At 40.3% G+C, this 27,164-nt stretch overlaps 2 protein-coding genes across 5 annotated transcripts; one reads left to right on the forward strand and one right to left on the reverse strand.

The window, feature by feature from the left end:
• Positions 1-649: 649 nt before the first annotated feature.
• MRPL19 (mitochondrial ribosomal protein L19) lies at positions 650-5,626 on the forward strand. The gene is made up of 6 exons (XM_048298247.1): positions 650-758; positions 974-1,085; positions 2,779-2,897; positions 3,444-3,578; positions 4,362-4,543; positions 5,288-5,626. The coding sequence occupies exons 1-6, from the start codon at positions 701-703 to the stop codon at positions 5,501-5,503; spliced, it is 822 nt and encodes a 273-aa protein (XP_048154204.1). The 5' UTR covers positions 650-700; the 3' UTR covers positions 5,504-5,626.
• Positions 5,627-5,733: 107 nt separating this feature from the next.
• Positions 5,734-23,481, reverse strand: GCFC2 (GC-rich sequence DNA-binding factor 2). 4 transcript variants are annotated; one of them, XM_048298246.1, is made up of 18 exons: positions 23,080-23,481; positions 21,860-21,967; positions 20,265-20,429; positions 19,417-19,635; positions 18,366-18,445; positions 17,342-17,457; positions 15,417-15,603; positions 14,811-14,934; positions 13,468-13,546; positions 12,136-12,248; positions 11,189-11,388; positions 10,631-10,781; positions 10,233-10,354; positions 8,995-9,071; positions 8,751-8,817; positions 7,881-8,027; positions 7,406-7,530; positions 5,734-7,092 (listed from the first exon to the last, which is right to left on the reverse strand). In XM_048298246.1, the coding sequence occupies exons 1-18, from the start codon at positions 23,423-23,425 to the stop codon at positions 6,978-6,980; spliced, it is 2,541 nt and encodes an 846-aa protein (XP_048154203.1). In that variant the 5' UTR covers positions 23,426-23,481; the 3' UTR covers positions 5,734-6,977. The 4 variants fall into 4 exon arrangements, with proteins under 4 accessions (XP_048154203.1, XP_048154201.1, XP_048154202.1 ...); XM_048298244.1 differs by having other exon boundaries at positions 6,020-7,092; positions 10,631-10,784; XM_048298245.1 differs by having other exon boundaries at positions 6,020-7,092; positions 19,417-19,638.
• Positions 23,482-27,164: the final 3,683 nt, after the last annotated feature.

Genomic DNA, 27,164 nt, shown 5'->3' on the forward strand with positions numbered 1-27,164 from the left:
CTAAACTAATCTTGGTGAAAAGCACTGGGACTGCAGGATATCTGAATTACGGACAGAGATAACAATGGCCTCGAAAAAAAATTTTAGTTGAGTGTTTTTATCGTGAAGACACACAGAAGTGTGTTTCTGGAAAACGTATCCCCATTTTCATGCAGCAAAGCCAGAGTTTATTAACTGTGGTGGATCCCTGTGGTGTCCAAGGAACTGCTACGAGTGTGCCTGGCCCGTGCTCCCACCGCCGCCGATGGTCCCAGGGGATGCACTGGGAGCTCCAGCTCCGCATCCCAGGGACAGCACCTGCCCCTCTCCCCTGCTTTAGGGCCTCGGTCCTTATGCCACACCCGAAATCTCCCTGAGGGATGGAGGTGAAAGGGGCCGCTTTGTTTCCTTTCATCCCTAAATCACAGAACGGTTTGGGTTGGGAGCGGAGGCTCTTTAAGGTCCCTTCCAGCCCCAGCCGTGGGACACCTCCCACTAGACCAGCCTCATTCAACCTGGCCTTGAACACTGGGAAGTCCACAGCTCCTCCGGGCAGCCTGTCCTAGCGCCTCACCACCCTCAAAACGAGGAATTTCTTCCCAATATCCAACCTAAACCTCTTCCAGTTTAGCACCGCCCCGTGAGGCGGCACCGCCGCCGCGCTCCGTCCCGACGCGCTTTGTCCCGACGCGCTCGCCGTAGCGGCAGCGCCGCGGCCGCCATGGCGGCTGCCTGTGGGAGGCTGGCGCCGAGGGGCGCTGCCATCGCCCTGCCCGGCCGTGAGCATCGCCTGGGCCCTCGCCCTCACCCCCTCCCCGGGCACCCCCGAGCCTCCCCCCTGCCCGGCGCCCTCCCCCTGCCCTCCCTGGCCCACAGAGCGGAGGGGAGGAGGGCTGGCCTGGCGGCGGGCGGGTTGTGGTGCCGTGTCCTGCTTTGGTGTGGGCGGTTCAGCTTGAAATCACGGGTGCTTTAAACGTTGTTTTGAATTTTACAGGGTGTTTTTCTTTATCGGGGTACCGAGTGAGCAGCGATGGAAAGCCACCGAAATTCCAGCCGCCTCCGAAGCCCGTCATTATTGACAGGAAGACGCAGAAGGAGGAGAGGAGGTGAGGGTGTCCCAGTGCTCGCCTGAGCTTGTAGAGCCTGGGCTTGTGTCCAGCGCTGCGCTCAGGCTGGCCACTGTGTGAGCACTTACTGAAAGAGTCAAGGCATTATTACACAAAAAGAAAAACTCAACACGGTTTGTAAAATTCTAGCAAGGATCATTTGTGTTGAAATATGTTCAAAACACCTTAAAATACTGTTCCTGGTGTTCCTGAAAGCAGTGAAATGTGAAAAAAAATGTAGAGCAGAAAATACTTCTGCAAATCTGGGGTTAATGTGGGAGACTCAGTCTGTTAAGGGCATCTCTTTAGTTAAAGGTATCGCTTTAGTGTGCCAGGGGTGACAGGGACACGGGTCCTGTGTCTGCCTTTGCCTTGGACCTCGAGACCAGCTGTGAGCGTGTACATCCCTGGTTGTGACATGGACCTGCTGCCTCTGGTAGCCTTCATGAGACATCTCATTCTGGGTATTTTTGATGTCACCTCAATCCATTGCATAGAATCACAGAATGGTTTGGGTTGGAAGGGACCTAAAGATCATCTGGTTCCAAGCCCTCTGCCATGGGCAGGGCCACGTCCCACTAGACCGGGTTGCTCCAAGTCCCTTCCAGCCTGTTCATCAACACTTCCAGAGCTGGAGCATCCACAACCTGTCTGGGTTTTAAACCCAATTTGCACTGCTTTAAATGACCCAGTGGTTCAAACTGCAGTGCTGTGTCTGGAAGGAGAGTGGTGGTACTGTATTGTTCATTTGCCCCCTCCAAAAAACCTCACTTTGAACATCATGAGTAGGGTTGGTGTTGTTTATTGCCTGCGTGGTGCCTGTGGGCAGCAGCACCAACCAGAACTTCTGTGGTGCCCCCACAGCCCCCATAAGGTTTGTAAGGCAGTTTTGCATTTGTTCTCCACTGTGTTGGACACTTCTCTCCTGGTCAGATCCAGGACTTTTAAGATGCATCTGTACAAGTGAATTAAATGAGTCCAGCTTCATCCATCAGCTCTGAGGCCAAAGTGGTCTCTCCATCCAAACCAGAGTGAGAATATTCAATTATCTGTTGGAAATGGTTCTCCGCTCAAGCCAGTCCATGTCAGGAAGTGTGCCTTCAACTCAGCAGTCAGATAAGTGAGGCCCAGGCCATAGGGAAATTCCTTGGCATGGTTTAATTTTTTTTAGCAGAAAATAGTTTTACCAGTCCCTTTAAGCTTTTGTAAGACAAAAGGAGATTTATGTGGTGTCTCCTGTAGAATCAGTTTTTGAAAACTGTAATAGATTCTTCCATATCTGTTATTATAAAGTCAACAAATAGTGTTCTGTCATGTGGATTACAACTAAACCATGAGATAACCTGTTCCTAAGCTGTGACAGCACTAACTGAACTGTCCTCCTTCAGTCAGCTCCTCTGAGACCAACATGTATTACTGGTTTGGGAAAAAATCTGTTTAAAAGAACAGCAACAAAACAAACAAACAAATCCACAAAAAGACCCCCAAACCAACATCAAAACCCCACAAAAATTCTTTTTGGATAAAAAAAAATAAAATTGGTGACTTCATGGACTGCAATTAATATCTCTGAAAAGGCAACTGGTGGTGGTTAACCAGCTGGTAATTTTTAGGCCAAATACTTGGAATTCTCTAGTATTTTTTATGCCAATGCTTTTGTTTCGTACTTTTGAAAGTGTGGCTTTTCTTACAGGTTCCTGAGCCCTGAATTTATACCTCCCAGAGGGAGAACAGATCCTCTTAAATACTATATAGAAAGAAAGGATATGATACAGAGAAGAAAAGTCTTCAACATCCCAGAATTCTATGTTGGTCAGTTAACAGCACTAAAACTGTCATAATTCTGTCAGTATTTTACATTGTGTGGGGTGGTAGATAGTGTGGTCATATGTAGAATAGCATAAAACATAAAGTCTCAGGTGTGTTAGATCAACTAGAATGTGTTTTTATAGATAGTATGTCGTATTTTAATCTCATATATACATCCAGATTCATTAAAAGAATAATCCTAATGTGTTCCTTTATGTGGGTTTTTTCAATCCTGGCACTTGAGCATATGGTTTACCAGTAAAGCTAAAGAAAAAGAACCCAAAAAACATTTGATTAATTATATTCAATTTGGATAGGGAAGAGCAAAAAAAATAAAGGTGAAGAAGGTTTGTAGTTCACCTGCAGAATCCCTTCAACCTGTATCAATTCAGGTCATGTTAGCAGTTTTTTGTGTTTGTAGCAGTTCTGATGGGCAACAAAAATATTTTCAAAATGCACCTGAATAGATGCACTTTGTCTGACTCTTCCCCACATTTTGGTACATACTAACTGGGATAGGCTGTTTATTTTAATCCATTTTTTTGGCAGGCAGTGTACTAGCTGTGACAACTGCGGATCCCTATGCCAGTGACAAATCCAAGCGGTTTGTTGGGATCTGCATTCACAGAGGAGGGAAGGGACTCGGCGCTACCTTTGTCCTTCGAAATGTCATAGAAGACCAAGGTGGGGTAATTTCAGCTGTGGTAATTATGCTACAAGTGTTCAGCAAAAAATGTGTTAAGTTGCAAAGTTTAGTCTGTGGGGTGGAAAACAGGAGACTGAAGTGAAATTGTGAGTCTGCCTGTTAAGAGTACTCTGCAAGTTTAAAACTGTGTACACAGAAATGTTGATGTGCTCTGTACTTGATGGCATAGAACTGCACAGTAATTTTTTTGTCTATGTACTTGGTGATTTTTACACACTCTGTGATGGTTGTGCTTATGTCTGAGCCTGGACTGTCTGCTGCCATGTAAATACCAACCCATTTTGAGCACAGTGTATTTGCATGAACTGGGAACGTAGGCGTCAACTGTTTAACAAGCAACAGATTAGAAGAGTTTTATCATAGGATCACATGCTGGATTATGACAAAATTGGGGGCAATGCAAATAGTGTAATTCTGAGGGCAAATCTGAAGGGGGTGGGTGTCCTTTCATACATACTGCATGTACACTGAAATGGGTAATAACAGCCATTGTAACCAAAAGGGAGAGAGGTTTAAAACCCAACCTCATCTTCCTTAAACTCAAGCCATTCAAGTCTCTTAAACCATTCTGTATCACAGATTTGACTTACAAAGAAATGTGCAGACACAGTGCACGAGTACCATCACAAGTGCACACAGCACTGTAGGTGCTCTAAGAACTAAAAAGCAGATTGCAATGATACAGGAACTGAAGCAGTACTGCTTGGGTGTTGGTATTTCTCATGAATTTGGTTCCTTAAACCAGGCTTTCTGTCTCTAAGGGGTTGAAATCTGCTATGAACTGTACAGTCCTCGAATCCAGGCGATCGAGGTTCTGAAGCTGGAGAAGAGGCTGGATGAGAACCTGATGTACCTGCGAGATGCCCTCCCCGAGTACAGCACTTTCGATGTCAATATGAAACCTGTGCCTCTTATGGACCACGAGGAAATTCCTGTGAACAAGGTACGAGCCACGTGGTTCAGAGGGAAAGCACAGGATTATTTACTTAACTTCCATTTATGACTGTTATCCTGGCAGGCTGTAGCAGCTTTTGCTGCATCAGTTACCAGGGTGACAAAAGTAGGTAAAATCAGGCAAGTCTTTGTGCCATTTCTGTAGTGAAAGAATGGTGAGGATGTAAACACCTACCATCCTCAGGAGTTAATTTTGAAAACATGCGAAGAGTAGCAGCCTCCACATTCCTCTGTAGAACTGTGCAGAGGGGAAAGCTTTTCTTACAGAAACATTATTGTTAATGTGGTTACTGATTCAAGAGTGGCTGGTGTCAAGAAACAAGGTAAGAAAGATCGAAGACTCAGCTAAAATCTGCATGTCAGGAAAAATCCAGAGACCAGCACACCCTGCCAGAGTGTTGTATAGAAACTCAGTATGATAATTCCTCCCTTTCCCGCCATCATGCTACTTTTATTTTTCCTTAATAAAGAGCAAAACTGCAAAAGGTGAGTTACCTTCAATGTATGTTTCATTTAGGACTCTGTGATAAATCAAGACCGTGTTAACTAAAAAGTTTCTTTATAACAGTCATATAAAGTAGTAGTTCCTTAACACACTGACAGATTGCTCGCTTTTCTTACTTCCCTTCTGTTAGAGCAGCACTTGTCTCACCTTTTGCTAAGCTCACAATCAAAAATCTAATTACTTCAAACCTTTTGGAGTTTTTTAAAATTTTTTAATCTTTCGCTTTAGTTGCAGGTACGAATGAAACCTAAACCATGGTCAAAACGGTGGGAAAGACCCAAATATAATATAAAAGGAATAAAGTTTGAGCTACCAGAACATAAAATGAAAGCAGCACAGAAGTGGAGCCAGCCATGGCTGGAATTTGACATGCTGAGAGAATACGATACTTCAAAAATAGAGGAAAAAATTTGGAAAGAACTGAGTGAAGAACTTGAAAAATAATAATGTTTTTTGCAGTCTAAAATTAGTGAGAAAATGAATATTTTTAGTTTACTGTATGGATGATCAATTGTCAAGTTTTGTATATACATGGGCAAAGCAAACAATAAAGTTAACCTTTCCAGATTTCAGCGTGAACAGATTTCTGTGGCTCAAGTGGCCACTGCCCTCCCACTGCTTACAACTCATTACAAGGAATCTTTCTTCCAGAAACAAACATGTACAGAGCTAAATTGTGATAGAACATCAATTACATTTTTGTCATAGCACAAGGCTGGTGCTAGAGACAAGCTGGGATGAGACAAAGCAGAACAAGAGAAAAGCAATGAGATCATGAGCTTGTGGGGATTGCTGATGAGCAGTTGCATTTTTTTTGGCATTCCGAGAGGAAAAGCAACAGAAATTGATTATTAGAAAGCAGTATTTATAACATAAATCCTAAAGCTACTGAAGGTTCATGGAGCTGGAGGGTTTTTTTCTTCGTACATCTTAATAACATTTTTGTCACATGTTAAGGAATTGAAGAGTCATTACCACAGTATTTTATTTTCAAAATAAAACAAATTATTTTTAATCTTTTGTCTGTAATACTGATCAAAGCTATTTACAATTAAAATATTTTACAAAAATATTTTTTTAACTTAAAAAATATAAAAAGAAAGCATAGGGATTAAGTCTACTAGAGTTAAATTCTAGTCCCAGAAGATTTTGGAGAAATAGTCACAAACATACAGATTCTGTGATGCGCTACAGTTTTTACAATGAAACATCCTTATTATTCTCTAACAGTATTTATTGCAAATATAAAAAATTAGAAAACATTAGAAATCTAATAAGGATATGAAGAAGTAGAGCTCTGTAGAGCTTACTGGGGAGCAATGGGAGATTTCTAGAATTCCAGTTACTAGAAAGTAACTGAAGCTGTTCTATTCTTCTCATCATCACCATGGCTGTGATGGAAATCCTGACTCCTTACCTGCACACTGACTCCCCTTGTTTCTGTATCAGCAGCATCATGAACTCTTTTCCACTAGGAATGGTTTAACAATAACCTTACCAAAAATCACTGTGGACCACAAGTCAGAGGAGCTCAGTGACTGCTGAGTCAGAATGATACTCAGCAATTAATACTGAAAATAACTCGTCAAGTTGTTTACTGGCTAGCAGTGATAAAAGTTCACAGGCACTTTCTGTTTGCAGGATTCCTTCCAAGAAGGATACAGCAGTAAAGCACTGTCACACATTTTAGAATGCCTGAACCATTGCTTTGACAACTGCAACTTCTAAATACTCCCTAATCTAGGAGTAGATGGCAGTAAAAGACATTGGAAAAAACACCTCAAGTATTTAACACCAAGACAGTGATTACCACTACCTCTTTGAGTAGGCAGGATCCACTAATCCAATTTCATACTAGAACTGGTTTAGTGTGAATACCAGGCTTGTTTCAGTAATGTAAGCATTGTGTCAAAAATTTCTATTTCCTAATCATTGGTTTAAGGTGTTCAAGTTCATGCTCTTCCATGAAGCCTTCTACGATATGCAGAGCTCCAATTTTCACCAGCAGGAGAAGAACTTCTTTTATTTCATCACTATTTAAGAATAAAAGAAAAAAAAATTATAGCAGCACTTCTATGAACCTGACTTAAGTACCATTTTTGTTTCATGACCTTGGCTACTCTTGGCTACTCATTAAAAGCATGCATCATCAACCACCTCAAATGCTCACAGTAAACAAGGACTGCTGAAATGCTCCTTCACATTAGACTCCATCTTCCGTTTTAGATATAAATATATATATGACATGAACATACTTTAAAGTGCTAAATATATGATATTTACAGAATTTAAAAAGTTCTTAACACAAAGTATTTGGGGAATCCCAAGGACAGCCTCATCCATTACCTGTGATTGTCCTTGTGTAGCACACGGGCACATTGCAGCAAGTGCTGGCTGAAGTTCAGTAATTCAGGGAGAGTCGATCCTCCCTTGAGATCTTGGAACCATCTTTCTGGGAGGCATGCAACCACCTGTTGATACCATAAATATTTGGAAAAAGTTTAACAAGCATTTCAATTTAACCAAGACACATCACTTCTGACAGGAACCTTCTGGCAAGTTTAGCTTGTAACTGTGCTTTTTCTTTCAAATGAGCATTATTTCTCCAAGTTTAAGAACTCTCTCCATGCTTAAGAACGGACAGACCAGAATTTTCTCTAAAATGCTCTTATGCAGCAAGGTTGTTAAAAAAGACAATAAAACAGATTTTAAATGTTTAAATTTTATTTTTTTAAATGTTTCATCTTCAGTTTTGACCCCTACTAATGAAGAACAAAAGGCTTTTAGCATACACCCTCTTCCAATGAGCATTATCTTTTACCTTATTACACTTTTCTATATTATCCAGCCCTAGAGGTGTGTTTAGGATGTTCAGGAGAAGGTAACGATTCAGCAACTTGTTCAGTCCCAAATCACGGACTTTGTCTTCCTGGATGATCCCATCCCAAAGAACAACATTGGAGAGCAGCTGCAATAATGAAGAAACAAAGAATCTGCATAACTGGTGGCTGTGAGCTAAAAATATTAAAAGTTTCATGCAAGACAGAGATAAAAAGATAATATGTGCACCCAATTCAAGTACTCAGACCCCAGGATTTACACTCTCCAAACTTCTGGGCAGTTAGCCACTAATAATTTACTGCATATAGTAAATAACCTAATTAATTTTAAAAGTGCATCTCTATATATGTATATATACACCTGTATATGTGTATGTATGACCTCCCAAGGCTGGGAAGAGCATTTTACCCTTCTACGAGGTTTAATAATTTGCTAAGTACAGAAGGCAACTAAAACTGTCAGAGAATCCAAGACAAGTGAAAAAGTCACTACATCTGCTCAGGACAAGACTACACACAGTCCCTCATAACATCATGATGTTACAGTTTGTGGCACCACAAAGATTTTTTTGTAGTTCATGTCAGTATTATTATGTAATGGGTTTTTTCTGTTGCCTCTATCACTATAAATCCTTACAAATGTCATTTCTGAGTGTGGTGTAAGGCTATGTCTGTGAAGGTAAAATACCCTGAGGTTAAGTTACCTGAAAATTAACCTGCTCTGAGTCAAGGAGGAGGACAGGGAAAATGAATAGCAGGGAAACTGGAATATTGTCTGGGGTTTTAATGTTTTCAGTGAAATGAATTTCAAAGAAAACAAACAGAACAAAACCAGCCCTATTTTTCTCTACCTTAACAGCTGACCAAAACCGTCTTTCTTGAAATTTTGAATGTAGTGATGACTTGTCTTCCACAGTGCTGGTCATGGGAAGAAAGTTAAAATAAGGATTATTTTTTGTTTGATTTAAAAGAAGATAAACAGACATCTGATCTCTCAGCTATGGATATCTACAATATTTCTTTTACATCTATAGGGGAGAAGGGTAGAGGAACTAAAAAAAATAAAAATTTAGGAGAGTCACAGGGTCTGCTTACCTTTTTGGATAAAGAGGAATAAAGACATCTTCCTCTACAGATTTCTTCATCCTTAGGACAACTGTGTTCATCAAATCCTATTAAAAAAGAATTATAATGTGTCCTCAGAAGAAAGACTTCATATTCTATTTGTAACAACTGCAATGGTTATTTAGTTCACCCAGAGGTCTGATACCTTAGAGGTAAGTGCAGCTGCCATTTGTATATAACACACATTGAGATCCTGAATAAAAAATAGAAACAGCAGACAAATCACAGCTGTAATTATCTATAGGCTTAGCCTAGAGGGTTTTGCTATATCCCTTATATCCCTAAGTGAGGCTTTTTTTTGCATGTTAATCTGCAGTGCAGCAGGAAAACTGTACATATTAAAACCAAACTAAGTTATACACATGGGATCTCCATTAAAAGATGTTAAATTCTATGTAAAAAAAAAATCACCATAGCTAGGATAGTATGCATTTTAGGGCAACATGTTTTCAGGTGCCAGAGATTGCCACCAACCTTTTTTTTGAAGCCTATTTATTTATTTTAAGTTCTGGCTAAGATCAATTGTATCTCTTGCCTTTAAGCCATGATTTCAAAACAGCAAATTTTGCAAGGCATAAACATTTTCTTTAAAATATTTCTTTTCATATTCAGGGCTAAAACATCTATCCCATTTCACCAGTTAATCCACCCCATTTCCACTAGATAAAACTCCTGATTTACATCAGAATAAACCCAGAATCAGGCTAAGAAGGGCCTGCTAGAGTGACTGTATATAAGAGTAATTATTAAAGGATTTCTAGGATTACATAGTAGTTTTTCTCCTCACCAATTAACCAACCTTTGGGGATTCTCAGGTTTTAAAATTCTAAGCTTACTTTATAAATAAAAGCTTAAGGAATGGACCACTGAAGTATTACAAGCAGTTAAAGCTCAAATTTGGAAAGATAATTAATGCAAATCATTGTTATTGCAGTGAAGAAAGATTAGATCTAGAAACAGATTCTGGATAGATACAGGCAGAATTTTTCTACGAAAAGGAGCTAATTTCTGCCTCATCATCTTCAACAATGAGAGCATCAGAGAGCTGGAAGTTTAACTGTTAAGTCATCTTAATACTAAGTGACAAAACAAAAAAGTAATCAGAACCAAAGAACTTCAGGACAATGTTCTCAGTGCCCATAGAAACACACACAAAATTACACGGAGTGGGTGAAGTTCCCCTTTCTCACTACCACAGGAGCTTTTACCTCTCTTGCTCGACTGGATTCATTTTTGGAAAGGATTTGTCTTCCAAAGATGTTATTGCAAAGCTGTACAAGGTTCTTTGTCTGTGAAGTAGATAAAGGATCCCACACACTCTTCACAAATGCTGAAAAAAAAAAAATAGGAATTTATTTCATTCATAATATGCAAGTACTTATCTGTCCTAGTTTCAAGCCATTACAATGTAACAGAGGTAAACATATAAAAAGCTCAGCCTCTCACAATAATTTTAAAGAGGCCACCTTAGCCTCACTCTGTGGAACTATGTAATCACTACATCTTGGAGCACTGTGATATCACCAACATTATTTGATATTATAATTTTTATTTAAGGTTTGATTGCATAGCTGCAGTGAACATTTTCGATACAATCTTATCATACCTGTAATTTTAGGAAGAATAGTTTTTTCAATCACTCTAGGCAAAACTTCTTTATCATGATCATCATCCCTTTTTGATTCAGATACATTTTCTGCATCACTGAATTCTTCTATAGCTCTGAACCAGGGCATCTCTTCCAGCTCTGTAAAATTCTGCTGAAAGATGACTCCTGTTAGTTGTTCAGCTGGTCAGCATTAAGAGAAAAGCTCTATCCAGTGACACCCCAGATTCCCACTTGATTTCAGATCCACCCTCATCACTGAATGGGCCAACACAGCAAACCAGCAAAACTAGATTTAAAGTTAGAATTTAATGGGTGGGATTGTTCAAGTGTCTCCAAAAGAGAGAACTGTTTTTACAGGTGGTGTTGCAAAAGGGGCTGGAGGTAAAAGGGAAAAGTTAAGAAGATTCCATGTGCTTCAATTTTTTGAGACAACACAGTAGCTTTCTTAATTTCTAATGCATTGTGTTATGTATAGGGGAAAAAAATCATTTTTCAAATTAATACATAATACACAAACACAGAATTTTTAACAAAAATGTCAGCTGATGCACCTACCTCAAGAGGATTCCAACTTATTAACTGAACTCTGATCAATGGATTTAATAGCTTAGGCAGGCAGAAACTGATGTAAGCATCACAGTAGGAGTCAGGAAACTTCTCTTTCCATTCCTGGAATTTCAACAGGATTTTTCTGATGTCACAAAAATCTGCATGTACATCTTCAAAGATTTTCCTACTATCCTCTAAAACGTTATCTATGGATAATATTCATTGGGAATAAAAAGAAACAATCACAGAACTTATTGAGGCATAAGCTAAAGAGTTTATGCATCTATAGGACATAAGAGATATTTTTATGAGAATTGCATTTGTTATTTGTCTTTGACACATCTGACATTGAAATGGTTTAAAAACAGCTCCCAGGAAAACCCAGTTTTAGAAAAAAATGGTGTCAGAAGACCAAGGAAAGGCAAGTTTCTTCATTATCTATTTCACAGATTTATAAAAGCACTAATGTTTCAAACTTTATTCCAGAATGATAAAATTTCAGGCATGAAAACCCTTCTGCTGTTATGTGAAGAAAATGTATTATGCCTTTCCCTACTCCTCTTCATCTATTCACTCAAGATAATTAAAACACCAACCTTTAACTCACTCTCTAGCTTCAGGAAATAAATTGCCTTTATGAAACAAGTTGCAGCACTGCACTGAGTACTGTCAGATCAGCTTTGGCATAGTCTGACAGATCTTACCTCTAGTTTAAAAAGCCAGGCATAATGCTGCCACCACATAACTGACACCAAAAGAAATCTACAACCATTCATTTATTCTTCCCAAGTCATTAGCCAGAACTGCCTGGGTACATTTTTTTCCTACAGTGTGCAACTAAAAACATGGAACTCAATTGAAGTATTCCTCTACCCTTCCTTAAAAAGAAAATCATTAAAGAAGTATCAGCAAGAGATCTTGTTCTAGGACATTACATTAGGACTGTCACCAACCTTTGCTCTTCTGGAACTCATCCACCTCTGTGGGAGTCAGCTCCTCGTCACTCGACAAGCCCTCGTGGTGATCTCCTTCTCCTGATTGTTCCCTCGCCTGCCGCCTGCAAGTCCTGCATTTTGGAATGAATTCAGATGAGTTATCCTCTCCTGTGTGTGCAGGAGAAAGCTTAAAGAAAAATAATCCAACTCCAAAAAATGTACTTAAAACAAGCCATGAGAACAACAGCCTAAGGAGAGGCAACGGGTGGAGCAACAGTAACTACAAAACCAAAAGGACTCCTGAACTGTGGAAGGAGAAGGGGATTTGGGAACTGAAATCCAAGGGCTTAGAGCAACATCTCTGACCTCTCCCACAAGCTATGCAAAAACCTTCCCTTCACCTCATTCCCACTGATGAGGCAAACAACTCATCCCATCTGCAACACCAAGCATCTGGCATGGAACTGGATCCTGTCTGATAGTTTAGTGTGTAGTAAACAACTGAGACCTCAGACTGTCCCGTCAGTCCTGGATCACTTGTTCAACAACCTACATGAAAGAGGTGATAGCCCCCATGTGCCAGTGGGGTTCTAAAAACTATTGTACCACGGCATCAAGAAAAACAGGCTGCAAAATCAATGGCTTGAATTTCTACCACAGAAAGATGATACATGATATGGAAGTGATATTGCATAAATACTTTTAAATAGTTATTTACATCAATTAGCAATAAAAGTTAACTGCTTTGAGTGGAAGTTGGTATTATTATATCACTTTACATCCATTACAATTCCAAGGTACTTGCTGCTTCCAAGTACAGTTATGAGTTAGTTACCACTGCAACTGTAAAACTTTCAAAGCTCCCAATAATATAAAAAAATGGTACCAATCTCTGAACATCCAAAATGTACCGTCTGTCTGACCTACGCTGATAGCAGACCTGGGGGCTAGAGGTTGATTTGCTTCACTCACCACCACCTCTCCAGCAGAAACAATTCTGCCCAATTTTGCTATTTATACAGTAATACAAAAATATATTTCTGTAAAAGTTCCCATTATTAATTAAAATAGGAAGAAAAAAGCTCCCCTCATAGTTTTGTCTCACTTAAGTCATTTTAATTTAAAATATCCAGCTCTATTAGCATTCAGTTTCAAATCAACACGAAGAGAATGACATTAACACATAGATGGCTTCCAAGTACTTCAAGTTTTGGAAAGCAAAAACTGAAATATTTTTAGTGCAATCTCATTTAGTAATCCTCCAGGTTTACATTCATAACTGCAGGAATGACAGGACATCAGTGCACAGCACATTTATCAGAGTTAAGTGCACCTCTACTTAACAGTTACCTTCGATGCTCACACATTTCCAGAATCTGGGTCTTCTCATCACCTTCCAATCTACTTTTTGTTGGTTTGTCATTCCCACCTATGAGAAGACAGAAACAGCCAAAAATAAAGTGGTACATTTTTAAAGTTCCTGTTTTGTTTTCAAACAGGAAACAAAGAATCTTCTCCTATTGTTTTGTTGTTCGGGTTTTTTAAATTTAGAAAATAGCCAACAAAAGCACAAACCTAATCAAAATTCTAACAGTATCCAGAGTTAATCCAGAGTAAATTCCTTGTAGCACTAATAAGTGGCTTATACATGCAAAACATGCCAAAGAAAAAGGGTGTACTACTACTGAAGTACTATCATGTAAGCAAAAACAGCCTTTCCACTCTATTAAATACGACTAGGAACATAAAAAACAATGCTGTGTGCTGCTAAACATGCAACCACAGTCTCATTTGTAATGAGCTGGAGGTAAAATCATTTTAATAGCAACTCTTGCTATGGCATTATTACCCTTTTCTCCTTACACCTGCTGTCAGTATGCTACACCATTTTACAAAACCATCCAGATCTGCTACTTTCTCTCATCAGCAGTTTATCCCCTGAAGTGAGAAGACTGAACCCATATGATTTAGTATTTACCAGGATCCAGTGCATCTGGCCTCCATCTGTTCCCAGCAGCTCCAAGCATATTGCTCTCAGCTTTTCCTAAACAGTTTTAAAGAGTTTGGTTTTGGAGGTCTGGTTTGTTTGGGTTTTTTAAATAGCAGCAGCTAGAGATTCACACAGCATACAAACAATACATTGGAGTGGAAAGAAACTATGAGCTGAGAAAACTGTACTAATTTTTCCTGCAGTGACTGAAACACAGTTTTCTTTTAGATAAAACCCTTACACAAAGTGGCTTCTCTCTTCATGCTTTGCCACACGTGTGTCACCTCCTGGTTTGAAATCTCCAATTTGAGCACATACATAGCCTTACAGACACTCTCAGGTAAAAATGATTTTTCAGATATTGACAGAATATAATAAGCAAGAATTCTCCAACTTGAGACCTCTTGGAAAACTGACTCCCATTTCTCTTTTTAAAAATTGATGGGAAATTGCTGAGTTGAACAACTAAAAATTGACAATGTACTTGGTCATGTTATATTCAGAGAAATTAAACCAGAGAAAAACAGTATCATGGGCATTACCAAGGTAAGAATTTTGAATGAGGTACAGCAGAACACACCTACTGACAATGGGAAGGGGAAAGGAGAGCAAAGGTGAAATTTAAAATCTTAACCCAAAAATTAACTATTTCTGCTGAAGACAGAAGTTATTTTCTCACTGAAAATCTGAACTTCATACTCACTTGTCAGATGCTGAACATAAGCAGATTCATTTTTCAGCTCCTCTTGCCTTCGCTTCGATACTCTCAAGGCTCGTTGCTGAAGAAGTGCATGTACAGCCCATTCCAGTTCATTAATGTCCTTCAGCTGAAATACAGTAAACACTAATCAGGTTTTCAATTGATTTAAATCTCATAAGCACGAACAAAAACCAATTTCCATGGGTTTTTCATATAGCTGAGAAATTAGAAGAGAAGTATCATAGACTGACAAGTAAGTTACTGGTCACTGGAGTTTTTCAGGCTTCTTTTATAAGGCTGAAAACACAAACCAAAAGCCAGTTACTCATCAAGGTAACAATTTCATACAAAAGGGTTCACCAGGACAATATTGGTGTCCCTTGTTTTCTGTCAGTTTGCTTTTCAGGCGCTAGCCATTGAAGAAAATGTATTCACTAACTAACATCTCTTCTCTTTAGAGTTACCTGAAGAAATTCACAACTGCAAAGTGACACAAGATTAAATTTGACTCTGATAGAACTGATTTTTAACTGGGTGGTATTCCTCATTTTTCACAGACAGAATATACCTTTATCATCTTAAAAAAAAAAAGGAGGAAAATATACATACCTTTTCATTCAAACAGTTTATCAAGTTTTCTACATATGTTTTCATGGCCCTGTAGAATTTGTAATTCAGAGCTGCTTCTGAAGACTTCTCTAATTCCTGGACAGACATCTTTGAGCTCTCAATATCCTCCATATATTTTTCATACTCTCTCTGGTGGGCACGGTGCACATCCTGTAAGGATGTTATCCTAAAAGAGAGAAAGCCAGGCAATCAGAACCATTGCCAACTTAACAGCTGATCCATTCCAAAACATTTTTCCCATTATAATCACATAAAAAATCTTTGCCTGTGCTAATAATAGCACTTGCATTTGACCTGAGCAGCACCGAAAGATTTACCCATGCCAACATTTGCAGAAGCACAGGCTGTGGACAAACATCATGCTTTGGAGACACAAATGTCATTTATGTGGTGCTGGTTTTGAAAGCACCACTGATATTTTACCTGGACTCCTCAATACACCACACTTCCGAAAAACAAAAAAGCCAAATTATGTGATTATTAAATAGATTTTACCCAACATAATCTGGGGAGAACTACAGCTCACATCAACATGTCCATACCAGTGTAACACAAGTTGCATGGACAGCAGTACCTGTAAGCATTCACAGTGTGCTCACTATTAAATACAAACCAACTGAGAACTCTTACTAGTATATGATAAAATCCAAAAACTTCGGTCTACAGCTGTCACTATTAGACAGGTAGCACACTAACATTCACATATATTACAACTCTGCTTCCTCTCTTTTTTACCCCTTCCCTCCTTACACATCCCAAGTGTTTGCTCAGCTTGAGCAAGCCTGTAACAAAATCAAGACAAAGACCACAACTTACTTCACCTCCCTGAACTGAACGCTTCCCAAAGAAAATAGCTGGACTAAGCTATTGCATTCTACTGTGCTACAAATTAAAAAGAAAAAAGAATAATCTATTTCAGCACTTATTATGTTAAAAACATCTACAAAGTTTACACCAAACAGGTTCCCCTTCCTCTTCTTGCTGTTTTCCAGACAGGTTTCCCACTTTTGACAGTTGTATTCTTATTTTCCTTATTCGTACATAAATCTGTACATAAATTCCTACTTCAGTTAACTCAATTCCCTTCAGATAATTAAAGCTAAGAAAGCATACAAGTTCAAAAAATATTTAGTCCAACTTAGCTTCAATTCTCTAAACAAATGCATCAATGATGGTCTGTACAAAGCAATGCATATCCAGAGAGAGCCTGGTGCAAGTTCACAGCACAATTTGTGTTTCAGTTGTATTAAGTTACTTGTCTAAACTTATCTGAACAGCTGCTTCCCAGCGCTGGGAGGAATGACAGGATGGCTTACCTTGGGATGCCTGACCCCAGCTGTCCTTCCCACATGCCCTCTAGGAGGTTCCCACATCCAACCCAGGACACTTCAGCTGCCCACACAGCAGCTGAGCCCCTCAAGAAAAGTCACAGCCTGGCACACAACTAAAGAAAAAGATCCAGGCACGTTCTGAACAGCCTGTAGAGAACTTAGGCTGCTTTAGGAAATACTGGGTTATTTTTGCAGCTGGTCTAAGAATTACCATAGGAGGGGTGGGAGTGCCAGCTCCACCTGCCCGCAGTGAAGTTCTGCTTGCTGGGCAAATGAAACATCGAGCCAAGGCTCCTATCAAGAACTGCCAGCAAGCATAAAAAGCTGCTGCCAAATAAATAAAATTTACTTCCTAAAGTTCAAGTGGACAAAAACAGTCTTGGAAAGTCCAAATGCTCCCCTAAAACAAAGCATTGCCACGTAAAGTAAAAAATTTGTGTTACTCCATTAGACATCATTACACACGAGAACAACCCAACAAAAGCCCAATACTCTGGAAAAAAGAATAAGACTTTGCAGCTATTGTCTCATTCTGTGACAAAAACTCAGACAACTCATAAGTTAAGGAGTTACCTTTCAGTCAGTCGCTTCTTCACAATTTCCAAATTCACAGGTGGTAGAGAAACAGAGGTATCAAATTTGGGTTTGGCTGGTTCATATTTACGCACAGAGGCATCATCACAAATTTCCTACAAGAATTAAGTGTCAATTTTTAACACACCACTTACACCATTTCTCCCTTTGCAACTCTACAGATCAACAAGACATCATTTGAATACTGGACAACTGATATAGATACATATTTCAATCACAAAAAAGTCTAGACAAAACCCAACCAACTCAAGCATGAGGTCCATAACTAACAAGGTCTACTGCTAAAAATTGCTGCTGTTTCCTGAAGAGCAGAATTAACTTTTCCATAAACAAGTAGAGTATGAGGACCTAAGAACACATATCCTACTGGATTTGAACACCAGTCTCAGAAAGATGTAATCTTCTCCCACTCCTGTACTCCCCAAATTGGAAAAATTTCTACAACTGTCAATTCTGATAAAGAGCTGGTTATTCAGATGCTCCTAGACTAATCCAGAGTAAGTGATCCAAGCGAGAAACAAAACTCCCAGCACATCAGAATACATTTTATTTTTGCCAGTTACTTACTGGGAAAAAGACAGCATTCTGCTGAACTGTGGAGACACCTCTCAGATTGACATTCAACAGAAATTTAGCAGATTAAAAGAGTAATTTTTGCTTTGTGACCTTGCAACATTTGTATTACATGCATATTCTTGCTTTCAAGACCCCTTGCATGGCAGAGAGATCAGAATTTTCTTCTCTGCTTCTTGTGATCTCTTATCACAACAGGTACCTGCCTTTGGGGCTGACACCACCATGTTGCTCCTCAACAGCCAGAGATTATAGATTTTCATTATGATCTTCCCATCTTTCTAATCATCCTTTCCCTAAAGAATCAGGGAATAATTTCCTAAAATCCTTTCTAATGAGAGGGCAGGAAGGACATATAACAGTTCCCCAGACAAGCTCTCTTGCCTATGAGCAAAAAGCAATTTCCAGTGGTTAGGAAAGCATGTGTCACCTGAGAGAGTTTAACAGCTTTCTTTATCTGCTGTTCTTCCCACTTGGCTTCATCATCACTTGATCCATCACCCACAGACACTGGAAGTTAAAACAATCATTATTAGATGGAACTACGCCCTTTATTTTTTCCCGTCTCGTGTTCTCCTCCATCTAAAGCAACAATGGGTCTCCCAACCACTACTGAGAATTGATACACCCAAAAAATAGCAGATGAAAAACCTGCAGATGGAGGACTTCAAAACTGAAAGGCAAGGAAGGCTTGGAAAAGGCTACTGGGATTTGTAGAAGTCACACTAACATTAATTTCCCCAACTATTTCTCAGACAACTACTACTGCAGTAGGAGGCACATAAACATCTTGTTTTTATGTCTCAAAGCAAAGCTGAGTATAATACATGCAAACAACAGTATAAGTATAGACACTGACATTACACCCAACAAACCCTTGAGCATTCCAAAACATACACTCTACTACAGATACAAAAATCTCATTAGCATTAATTTGAATGGCAGATTCTGCTCATAGTTATACATTCCTTATAGCCCTTATTCAAATAATAAAGTAAACCTGCGCCTCATAAACAACACCATAAGAAGCTCTAAGAGAATAAAAGCAGTGGAAAAGCCAATTATGTTGTGCACGCAGTACGTTTGTTTACTTCTGGAGGGCTGGAATACTGTTTTGTTTGTTTGTTTTTCATTTTTCAAAACAAGTTATAATGTCAGTGCAGGGAGAGCACTTAGAAGACCAGACCAGAAGCAGGAGGCAGAACTTACAGTAATTTTATTCACAGTAAATGTGCCTTCTACAAGGCCATTTTTTTTGCAGTCAACAAGGCCAAAAATAATTTTTTTAATGTTTCTCAAAGTATCCTGTACCCCCACAAGTGAGACCTGAACCAGGTTAATGACCCATATAAACCTCAAGTACCAACTGTACAGACTTTTTCCAAGAGCAATAAGGACCAAAGCCTCACTCCTTACTGGACAAATCCCACATGGTTCCAGACGGTAAAACAAAGCCTCTGGGAGAAACAACACAAACTCACCCATGTCTTCAGTCATCCTCTGCCTAAGAGTTCTCATTTTAGGAGCAAAATCGAGATTTGTTGTTTCAGACTCATCTTCACTGTCTAAATCACTATTTCCTCTTCTCTGAGGGACCAGAGGACTGTTTGACACATCCAGGGGAAGATAATCAGCCTCTGTCCTGGCTAAGTGACGCTTCCTCCGAGCAGCCTCAATGTGAGCTGCACTGGGGATATCGCCTGCTTGAAAGAGAGAGAAAATCTAAGCTAAAGACTAAAAGCAACACTCTACACCTAATGCCAATCATCACAACTGTTCAGCACCACTGTACCATTTTGGATACAGGACACAAAATGGTTTTCTACCACACTGAATTCAAGGAAATGGAAAATGCATCCTTAAAAAGTAGCGCTCATTCCAAAAACAAAGCTCAGACATTTTTCTTTTAAATAAATCGGTGTTAGCCTGTCCTCTGTTTTTCTGTCTCCCTAAAAGATCAGGGTTAGGTAACTCAGTGAGCTTACAAAGGAATCCAGAGTTTACAAATCAGCCTCGGAGTGAGGTTTTATTTTCACCTCATGAAGGGAACTGTGCATCACTAAAGAGGAATTTTCTGCTGCCTTTCTTCTATAACCAATGCTCATAACTTCTGATCCATTTCCAAAATTAGCACAGGAAGACAACAAATGTTTGCAACTAAAAATACAGGGGAACCATCGCTATTCTTCCAGAAGGGTAGGCCTGACTCAGGATAAACTGATGCCTATACCTTAGGTGGTTTAAGCTGAGTAGGACTTATCTTGCTCATCATGTACTTCAAACACAAAATGTTCTAAAATAGATTTCTTAAAAAAAAAAGGGAACTAACGTGGTGATAAATCCTTTCTCCTCTGTGGAGAGCTGGATTCATTTTCAGAGTCTGAGCTGTTGTAGTCTTCATTTAGTGAAGAATAAGTTTCATCCTCATTCTCCTCCTCCTGCTCTTCACAAGTGCCTTTGGTGTTGCCAGTTCCAGGCTCCAACTGACAGATTTCTGTATTAGGGGGGAAAAAAGTATGATCCATTATTTCAGTTTCAGCTGCTGGAATATGATGTGCCATAACTGGTTACCAGAAATTATTTATGCCTTGCTGCAGCAAAGGCTGGTCACTTGTCTATCTCCACCTGTTCCCATCAAAACATACCAAATTGTATCATTCCAAACAGTCACTTACAAGCCAGTTCTCGTATTGAATAAAAGCATCTTTGATGATGCTTCCCATAGAAAGATTACGAGTCCTTCTGAGACACAGAGCATATTTACATGCACAAAAGCAATGAGATCAACTCCCAGATAACAACTAATTAATATTCTGATTGCTTACAGCATATTTGGATTCTTGACTTGAAAAACTGCATTTAGAAAGCACTTTTTTAAAGCATTAACAATGAGGGAGCTCTTAGTTAAACTATAAACTTATAACTATCTTGTCTCCAGTTATTATCAAATTGTTTTAAAATATTTATTTCTCTTCATCTGCCACTATACTTTCAGTACATCATCAGATTACTGAACAACAGAATGTACCACCTTTTATAAGAATATGATATGCTTTTATAAGAAGTTACTAAGAAAATTTACCATCTCATCTGAATCATAACCTCAAAGGGAATTATTCTTCAGTCTAATTTTTTTTTATCTAACATTAGCAAATATGCTATATCTGTGAATTGACAGAGGTGTCAAAAGGGGAATACGTAAAGAGAACTTTCAGACACATTTGTTTCTAAAACACACAAACTCCAAATATTCCAACAGGAAACTTACTACAGAATGGCTTGGGTTGGAAGGGACCTTAAAGATCATCCCGTTCCAACCCCCCTTCCATGGGCAGGGACACCTTCCACTAGACTAGGTGCTCAGGGCTCCATCCAACCTGGCCTTGAACACTTCCAGGGATGGGGAGTCCAGAGCCTCTCTGGGCCACTGTCTATAGTTCAATGAAACTAGGGATACTACCAGAATAATCAAAGCTATTGACTGCATTCAATTAAAATATTTAAATGCTGTAAGAGTACACAATTAATAATGCTTACATTAAGTTTCATCAAACAAAATGCTACTAAGCTCACATTTTCCCTCAATGCCAATACTCAGATCAAACTGCAATTTGACAGCAATAAGCAATGGATACCTGGCCCATAGTTTGAACGATATGATGTTGAGGTATAAACTTATCAGAACTTTGTTAACTTTGATGTAGTACATGGTTCTGGATAATCAGGTTTTCTCAAGAACAGCCTCCAAGTTCTGATAATCTTTTACCAAGGTCAAACTGAAAATAATTTCAGCACAAATACATTACAATTATAAACCTGTAAACTAACACTCTAAGTATAATTCTGGGTTCAATTAACATTTAACAGCAGTATTTTTACATCACTCTTCACTTCTTAATATATTTAACCAAAAAAAGGACTTACTTTTGCTTTCTTCAGCTTCTGTCTGTGCAGGCAATAGGCTTTCCCTCTTTTTAATTCTAAAGGTTACTTCATTGAAGGATGGCTTTTTAACTTTAAAAAACTCTTCACCTACCAGATAAAACAAAGTGATTCTGAGTAACATTAATAAAGCCAACAATATACACACATATATATGTATGTACTACATATAAAAGTGCATGTAATCTCTATGTGTGTACAGCATAACTTCTGAATCACAGAATCAATGAGGTTGGAAAGGACCTCTAAGATCAAGCCCAACTTATGACCAAACACCAACATGTCAACTAAGGGCCATGGCACTAAGGGCCACATCCAGGCTTTCAGTTCTGACTGGATTAGTTCTAAATATAACTATGGCTTTATCACTCATAATCCATCACCACTTAGTTAAAAATTGTGCAGCTCAGCTGTCTCAACACAGCAATGTTGCATTGCTGAAATGCAGGGTCTCTTTGCAGCTTATCTCCACCAAGGTGGCCACATCTTACCATCAACCACAACAGTAACAGCTCAGAAGTGTCAATTAAACACTTAGGTTTCATTTATTTAAGCTTGTTCATCATTAACTAGTCATGGCATCACACAGTACTTGTTCTCTCTGGTTTTCTCCAGCTGTAAGAAGATTTCAAATGTTTCCCAGCCAAAAGAACATGGACATAAATTGTCAAAGTACTTTTCACAGAATTGTTAGGGTTGACAGGGACCTCTAGAGATCACCTTATCCAACACCCTGCCAAGGCAGGGTCACCTGGAGCAGGTAACACAGAACATGTCCAGGTGGGTTTGGAATGTCTCCAGAGGGGGAGACTCCACCCCTTCCCTGGGCAGCTGTTCCAGTGCTCTGCCACCTTCAAGGTAAAGAAGTTCTTCCTCAGGTTGAGGTGGAACTTCTTGTGTTTTAGTTGGGCATCACTGAAAAGAGTCCGGCACCATTTTCCGGGCACCCGCATTTTAAGATATTTAGATGGAGTGATGAGACCCCTGTCAGCCTTCTCCAGACTAACCAGGCCCAGCTCACGCTTTAGTATGGGTTTACCGTGCAAGCCCTCCCCTGACACAGCACCGCTGGCTACGTTTACAGCCAGAGGCAGGAGGGTGCCCGGCGCGGGGCTCGCTGAGGCGGGAGCCCAAGGCAGCCGTGTCCCGGAGCTCCCGGCCCTGCCCTCCGGGACACACACACACACACGGTCCCTCCTCACCTTCCCGTTCCTCCTCGCCGCCGAAGCTCAGCAGCTCCTTCCCGGCGCGGCCCGGCCCCGCTGCGGCCCCGGTTCGGCGCTGCCCTGGGGCTGTGCCCGCCCCTGCTCTGCGCGCCCGGCCGCGGGAGCTGCGCGCCGGCTCCTCCGCGGGCAGCGGCCCCTCCGCGCCGGGCCCCGCGGGGGGATCCCCCTCGGCCTCCGCTTCCCGCTCCGAGGGCGAGCTGGCGCCGGAGTCTGGGGACGGGGCGGCGGCCGGCTCCGGCTCCGGCTCCGGCTCGCCCTCGCTGCTGCCGCTGGAGGCTGCGCGCCGCCGGCCGCGGAAATTACGCGGGGGACGGCGGAACATCGCTCCCGGGGAAGGCTCCCGGGAACCCGCGGGATCCCAACGTGGGCCCCGGCGCGCACGCGCGGCGACCCCGGCGCGCCCCGCCCGCGGGTGGGCGGGAGCAGGGAGGGATGGAGCGGGAGAAGGGAGTCGGCCAAGGTGTCCCGTCAGGAGAAAGTAAAAGGCGTTTTTTTAGTGTTTCATTGATGCCTAAACATGTCATTTGTTTGACGAACCGTGAACCGTTCAGTGCGAGGGGCTGCCGTGCTGGGTGGGTGCTCCCCCCCCCTCCTCCGCAGTACCATCGAAATTTTATGGGGTTCTGGTATTATAAAATATAATTTATAAATAATATATGATAATATATTATTTCAATATGCATAAGTTATATGTAAATTGTATTGCCATCATTAGTGATGAATATTTATAAACTTCTGTGATTGTTAGGTATTATGTAAATAAATAGTAAATTGAAATGTAATTGCTAATGCCTTACTACACATAAATAAAACAGTTATTTTAGAATTAGTAATAGCACACAGTAATAGCAAATAAATACACTTTATAAGGCCAGGGTGGAGCTCTAAGCAACCTGGTCTAGTGGAAGATGTCCCTACCCATGGAAGGGGTGTTGGAATTAGATGATCTTTAAGGTTCCTTCCAAGCCAAGCCATTCTAGGAGTCTATGATTATTACAAATACAAAACTGATTCTGTAGCTTGTTGTCAACGAGTAATCACACATTTCTCTCCCTTTCCTCAGGCTGAGCTCACAGAAGGAGTCAGGCAGGTGCCAGTGCTGGTGGAAGGGGAGGGGAACATATGGCTGGGAACAGAAGGAAGGTGGGAATGTGACAAGTGATGACAAATTGGTTTGCTTGGAGAGGAGTTGCTCTGTAGCTTGTACCAGCCTTTGATTTCTGCCGTGCTGACTTGAGCTATGTGTGATTTGCTCTGTGGAAAGAAAGTACATCCCACTCCAAATGAAACCATGAAACCAGGCAGAGCAAGTCCTTCAAGTAAGCCTTTGTGTCCCAAGAGAAGTATCCAAAAATAGCAAATGTTTGAAATGTTCTTGCTTAAATTGCTCCACCTTTCTGTCCTTCATCTGCAAGATGAAGATACTAATATTAACTTGCCTCAGGAATCTTGTGAAGAAAAAGCTGCATTTGTGAAGCACCAGTTACAGTAAGAATAACATAAAAACCCCAGAGAAAATCAACTAAAATATATTTCTATTCAGCACTGCTTCTGAATGTTTATTAAATAAAACCCAAGGCTAATTAGTGAATAAGGAAGATTATAAAAACTTTAACAATTCAGGAAGCACAATTCACCTTGCAGCATTATTCATTTTCTGCACTGAAAAAGGGTGGGGGTCTGGTGGAAAAATAGTTATGCAAATGCTGAAATAAACCTGTCCATGGATTTGTGCTTAAATTGACTTACTGCAGGCTCTGATTCAAAGCTGCCTTATTGCTGTGGAATTGATACGGACTTTCCCTGGGTAGTTTCTCTGACTGAAGGGTGAAATTGAGGATAGTCTGGGGATGCACAGGTGTATTGAGTTGTTCCATTGTGACCTGGACAAAGCAGAGTTTGCTGATATAGATTTACCTGGAATAATGCCGGTGAGGTTTCCTGTTTCTCATTTACCATCCAGGACTGATGAAGACTTCATGCCAAGCAAAGATGTTATGAGTTTTACCAGGAACCTTTAACATCTTTATAATAGCGACAGAGCTTCTTTCCCTGGTCGTGTCTCTGTATTAAAGTGTTTCTTCTCTTTCATCTGATTTTAAATCCTGACAGTCTAGTGAGTGCTACTCAGGCAGGACTGAGCTGGCTCCTTGTAAGACAAAATGGCCCAGGACCTCATCATGGCAGAAACATGGGACATAACTACAGTTTCAGCAGGTTGAAACTGCCATGTTTGCAGTTGTCCCTTCAGTTAATGTGCTCACTAAGTGCCAAGATAATAATCTAGGCAGTGGCATTCAATCCATGATGATCCCAGTTCAGAAGAGGAAAAGCAAATTCAGCGGCAGCAATGCAGTGCAGCATTTCTTGGATGGACTGCCAGTGCCAAGTGCCAATGGATTTATCTTGTTAGGCAGTAAAAGCCCTTTTCCTGACATTGCTGACACAGGACAAAAGGATAATTTTGCCTTAAACTATTTAGCCATGAAGGTTAAAGGTAACAGACAGGTGAGGGTTATTTGTCAGAAATAGTAGAATCATTTGGTTTTTTACTATTTTAGTGACTCTTCTGCCAAACCATTTCTCTGGCAAATGAATTTCCAGAAAGACTCTGAGTAGATCAGTGAAGTAGATCAGCAAATTGTTATAGATTTCCCTTTCCAAAGCAAGAAGCAGGATAAAAGCCAGACAAGCCTTTCATGAAAATTCAAGTGAAGCATTAATGGCTGATAGTATGATCTCTTTTCACACTCCATTGATTTCATCTCTGGCTTGAACTCTTGTTAAACTTTAATGTCAATGTAAGTTACAAAGTGACTTACTCTGACAGACTTACCTCTGGTCAAAATCAAACTTTCAACTGCAAAAAAAAAAAAAAAAACAAACCTTAATCTAAGAGGACAACTCAGTTTTGGGAAATGACTGCAAAACGAGATCCAACCCTCTGAATGCAATAACTTTGTCACTGATTTGAGGTACAGCACAACGTTATTACTTGCAGCTGGTGGAAGAATTTGCCTTTGCTTCCGTTTTTCATGGAAAAGTCCAGCAGGATGTCAGGCAGATGGGGGCAGCAGCAGCACCTCAAACTGTCAGCGTTACACCAGGCAAGCAAGAGCCACAGTCAGGGCAAACCTCTGTGTTCCATCAACACAGAGCTTCTGTGTAGACTTTCATAAGCCAGCTTAAAACCACAGTGATCTGTTTGCCCTGTCAATGAATCCCTGTTTTTATTAATTATGTTATTAATCATACATTTACTTTACTGTCTTACACAGTTTTGCCTATCTTTATCATAGTATATACTTGCTCTATAGCATGCCTGCATCTTTCCAGAAGTCTGTGAATCTGAAAAAAATTTCCTTTTCACAGCAACTCACAAAACATTCTGAAACCTGAAAAGATTTATTTCAAATTTTCTCAATGTTTATGTCATTCGTCCTTTAAAAGCAATGTGTAATTCCAGAGAACCTCACAAAATTTGGTACGCAAGAGGTACACTACTCAAAACTAGTACTGGTCCACAGAAGCCAACGGTATGTAGCAAATAACAGGTTTTTAGCACCTAAAACGGAAAGATTTGTGGGGAAAAACCCACATTTGTAGCAAATGCAGTAGGGGGTCCCAGCCTATTCGGATTAGACCGGCTTCTTGGCTTGCATCAAAACTTGAGTGTGGAGAAACAAATGCATCTGAAGTGAACCTGCAACTCTGACTTACCAAAATATTATTTACTAATTATGGCATAGGGATTGCAAATTGCAACAACTAACCTTGCTTAACCCCATTACTCTGTTATTGTCAGCACTTGACACTTGTGAAATTTCTGCGTGCTTGAGCGTTTCTGCCTGCCTGCACTGCAGCTAGGGATAGCAAGTAAAACCCTTGTGTCTGCTCAGCAGTTGGCAAAATTTTATTTGCCATAATTCAGTCTGCATGAGTCAGCACTGCCTCCCTTCACAACATGGTCTGGCCTGTCTGGAAAGCTACTTTCTCTATGGTTACATAGATGTTCTGTAAATCTCAAAATAATTTCAGTGCGGTAGGCAAAGAAGCCTTTG

This window comes from Corvus hawaiiensis, chromosome 3, assembly GCF_020740725.1.
Source record: "Corvus hawaiiensis isolate bCorHaw1 chromosome 3, bCorHaw1.pri.cur, whole genome shotgun sequence".
Taxonomy (NCBI): Eukaryota; Metazoa; Chordata; class Aves; order Passeriformes; family Corvidae; genus Corvus; species Corvus hawaiiensis.

Bases quoted from the DNA above. Each gene is read 5' to 3' on its own strand.
- MRPL19 (XM_048298247.1), top strand. From the start codon at position 701: ATGGCGGCTGCCTGTGGGAGGCTGGCGCCGAGGGGCGCTGCCATCGCC. The intron at 759-973 runs GTGAGCATCGCC...TGAATTTTACAG, and splicing joins TGCCATCGCCCTGCCCGGCC to GGTGTTTTTCTTTATCGGGG. The intron at 2,898-3,443 runs GTCAGTTAACAG...TTTTTTTGGCAG, and splicing joins CATCCCAGAATTCTATGTTG to GCAGTGTACTAGCTGTGACA.
- GCFC2 (XM_048298243.1), bottom strand. From the start codon at position 23,425: ATGTTCCGCCGTCCCCCGCGTAATTTCCGCGGCCGGCGGCGCGCAGCC. The intron at 19,639-20,264 runs GTTAGTTCCCTT...CTCTCTTTCAAG, and splicing joins GAGAAAGGATTTATCACCAC to CAGGCGATATCCCCAGTGCA. The intron at 12,249-13,467 runs GTAACTGTTAAG...TCCAAAATGCAG, and splicing joins GAAATGTGTGAGCATCGAAG to GACTTGCAGGCGGCAGGCGA.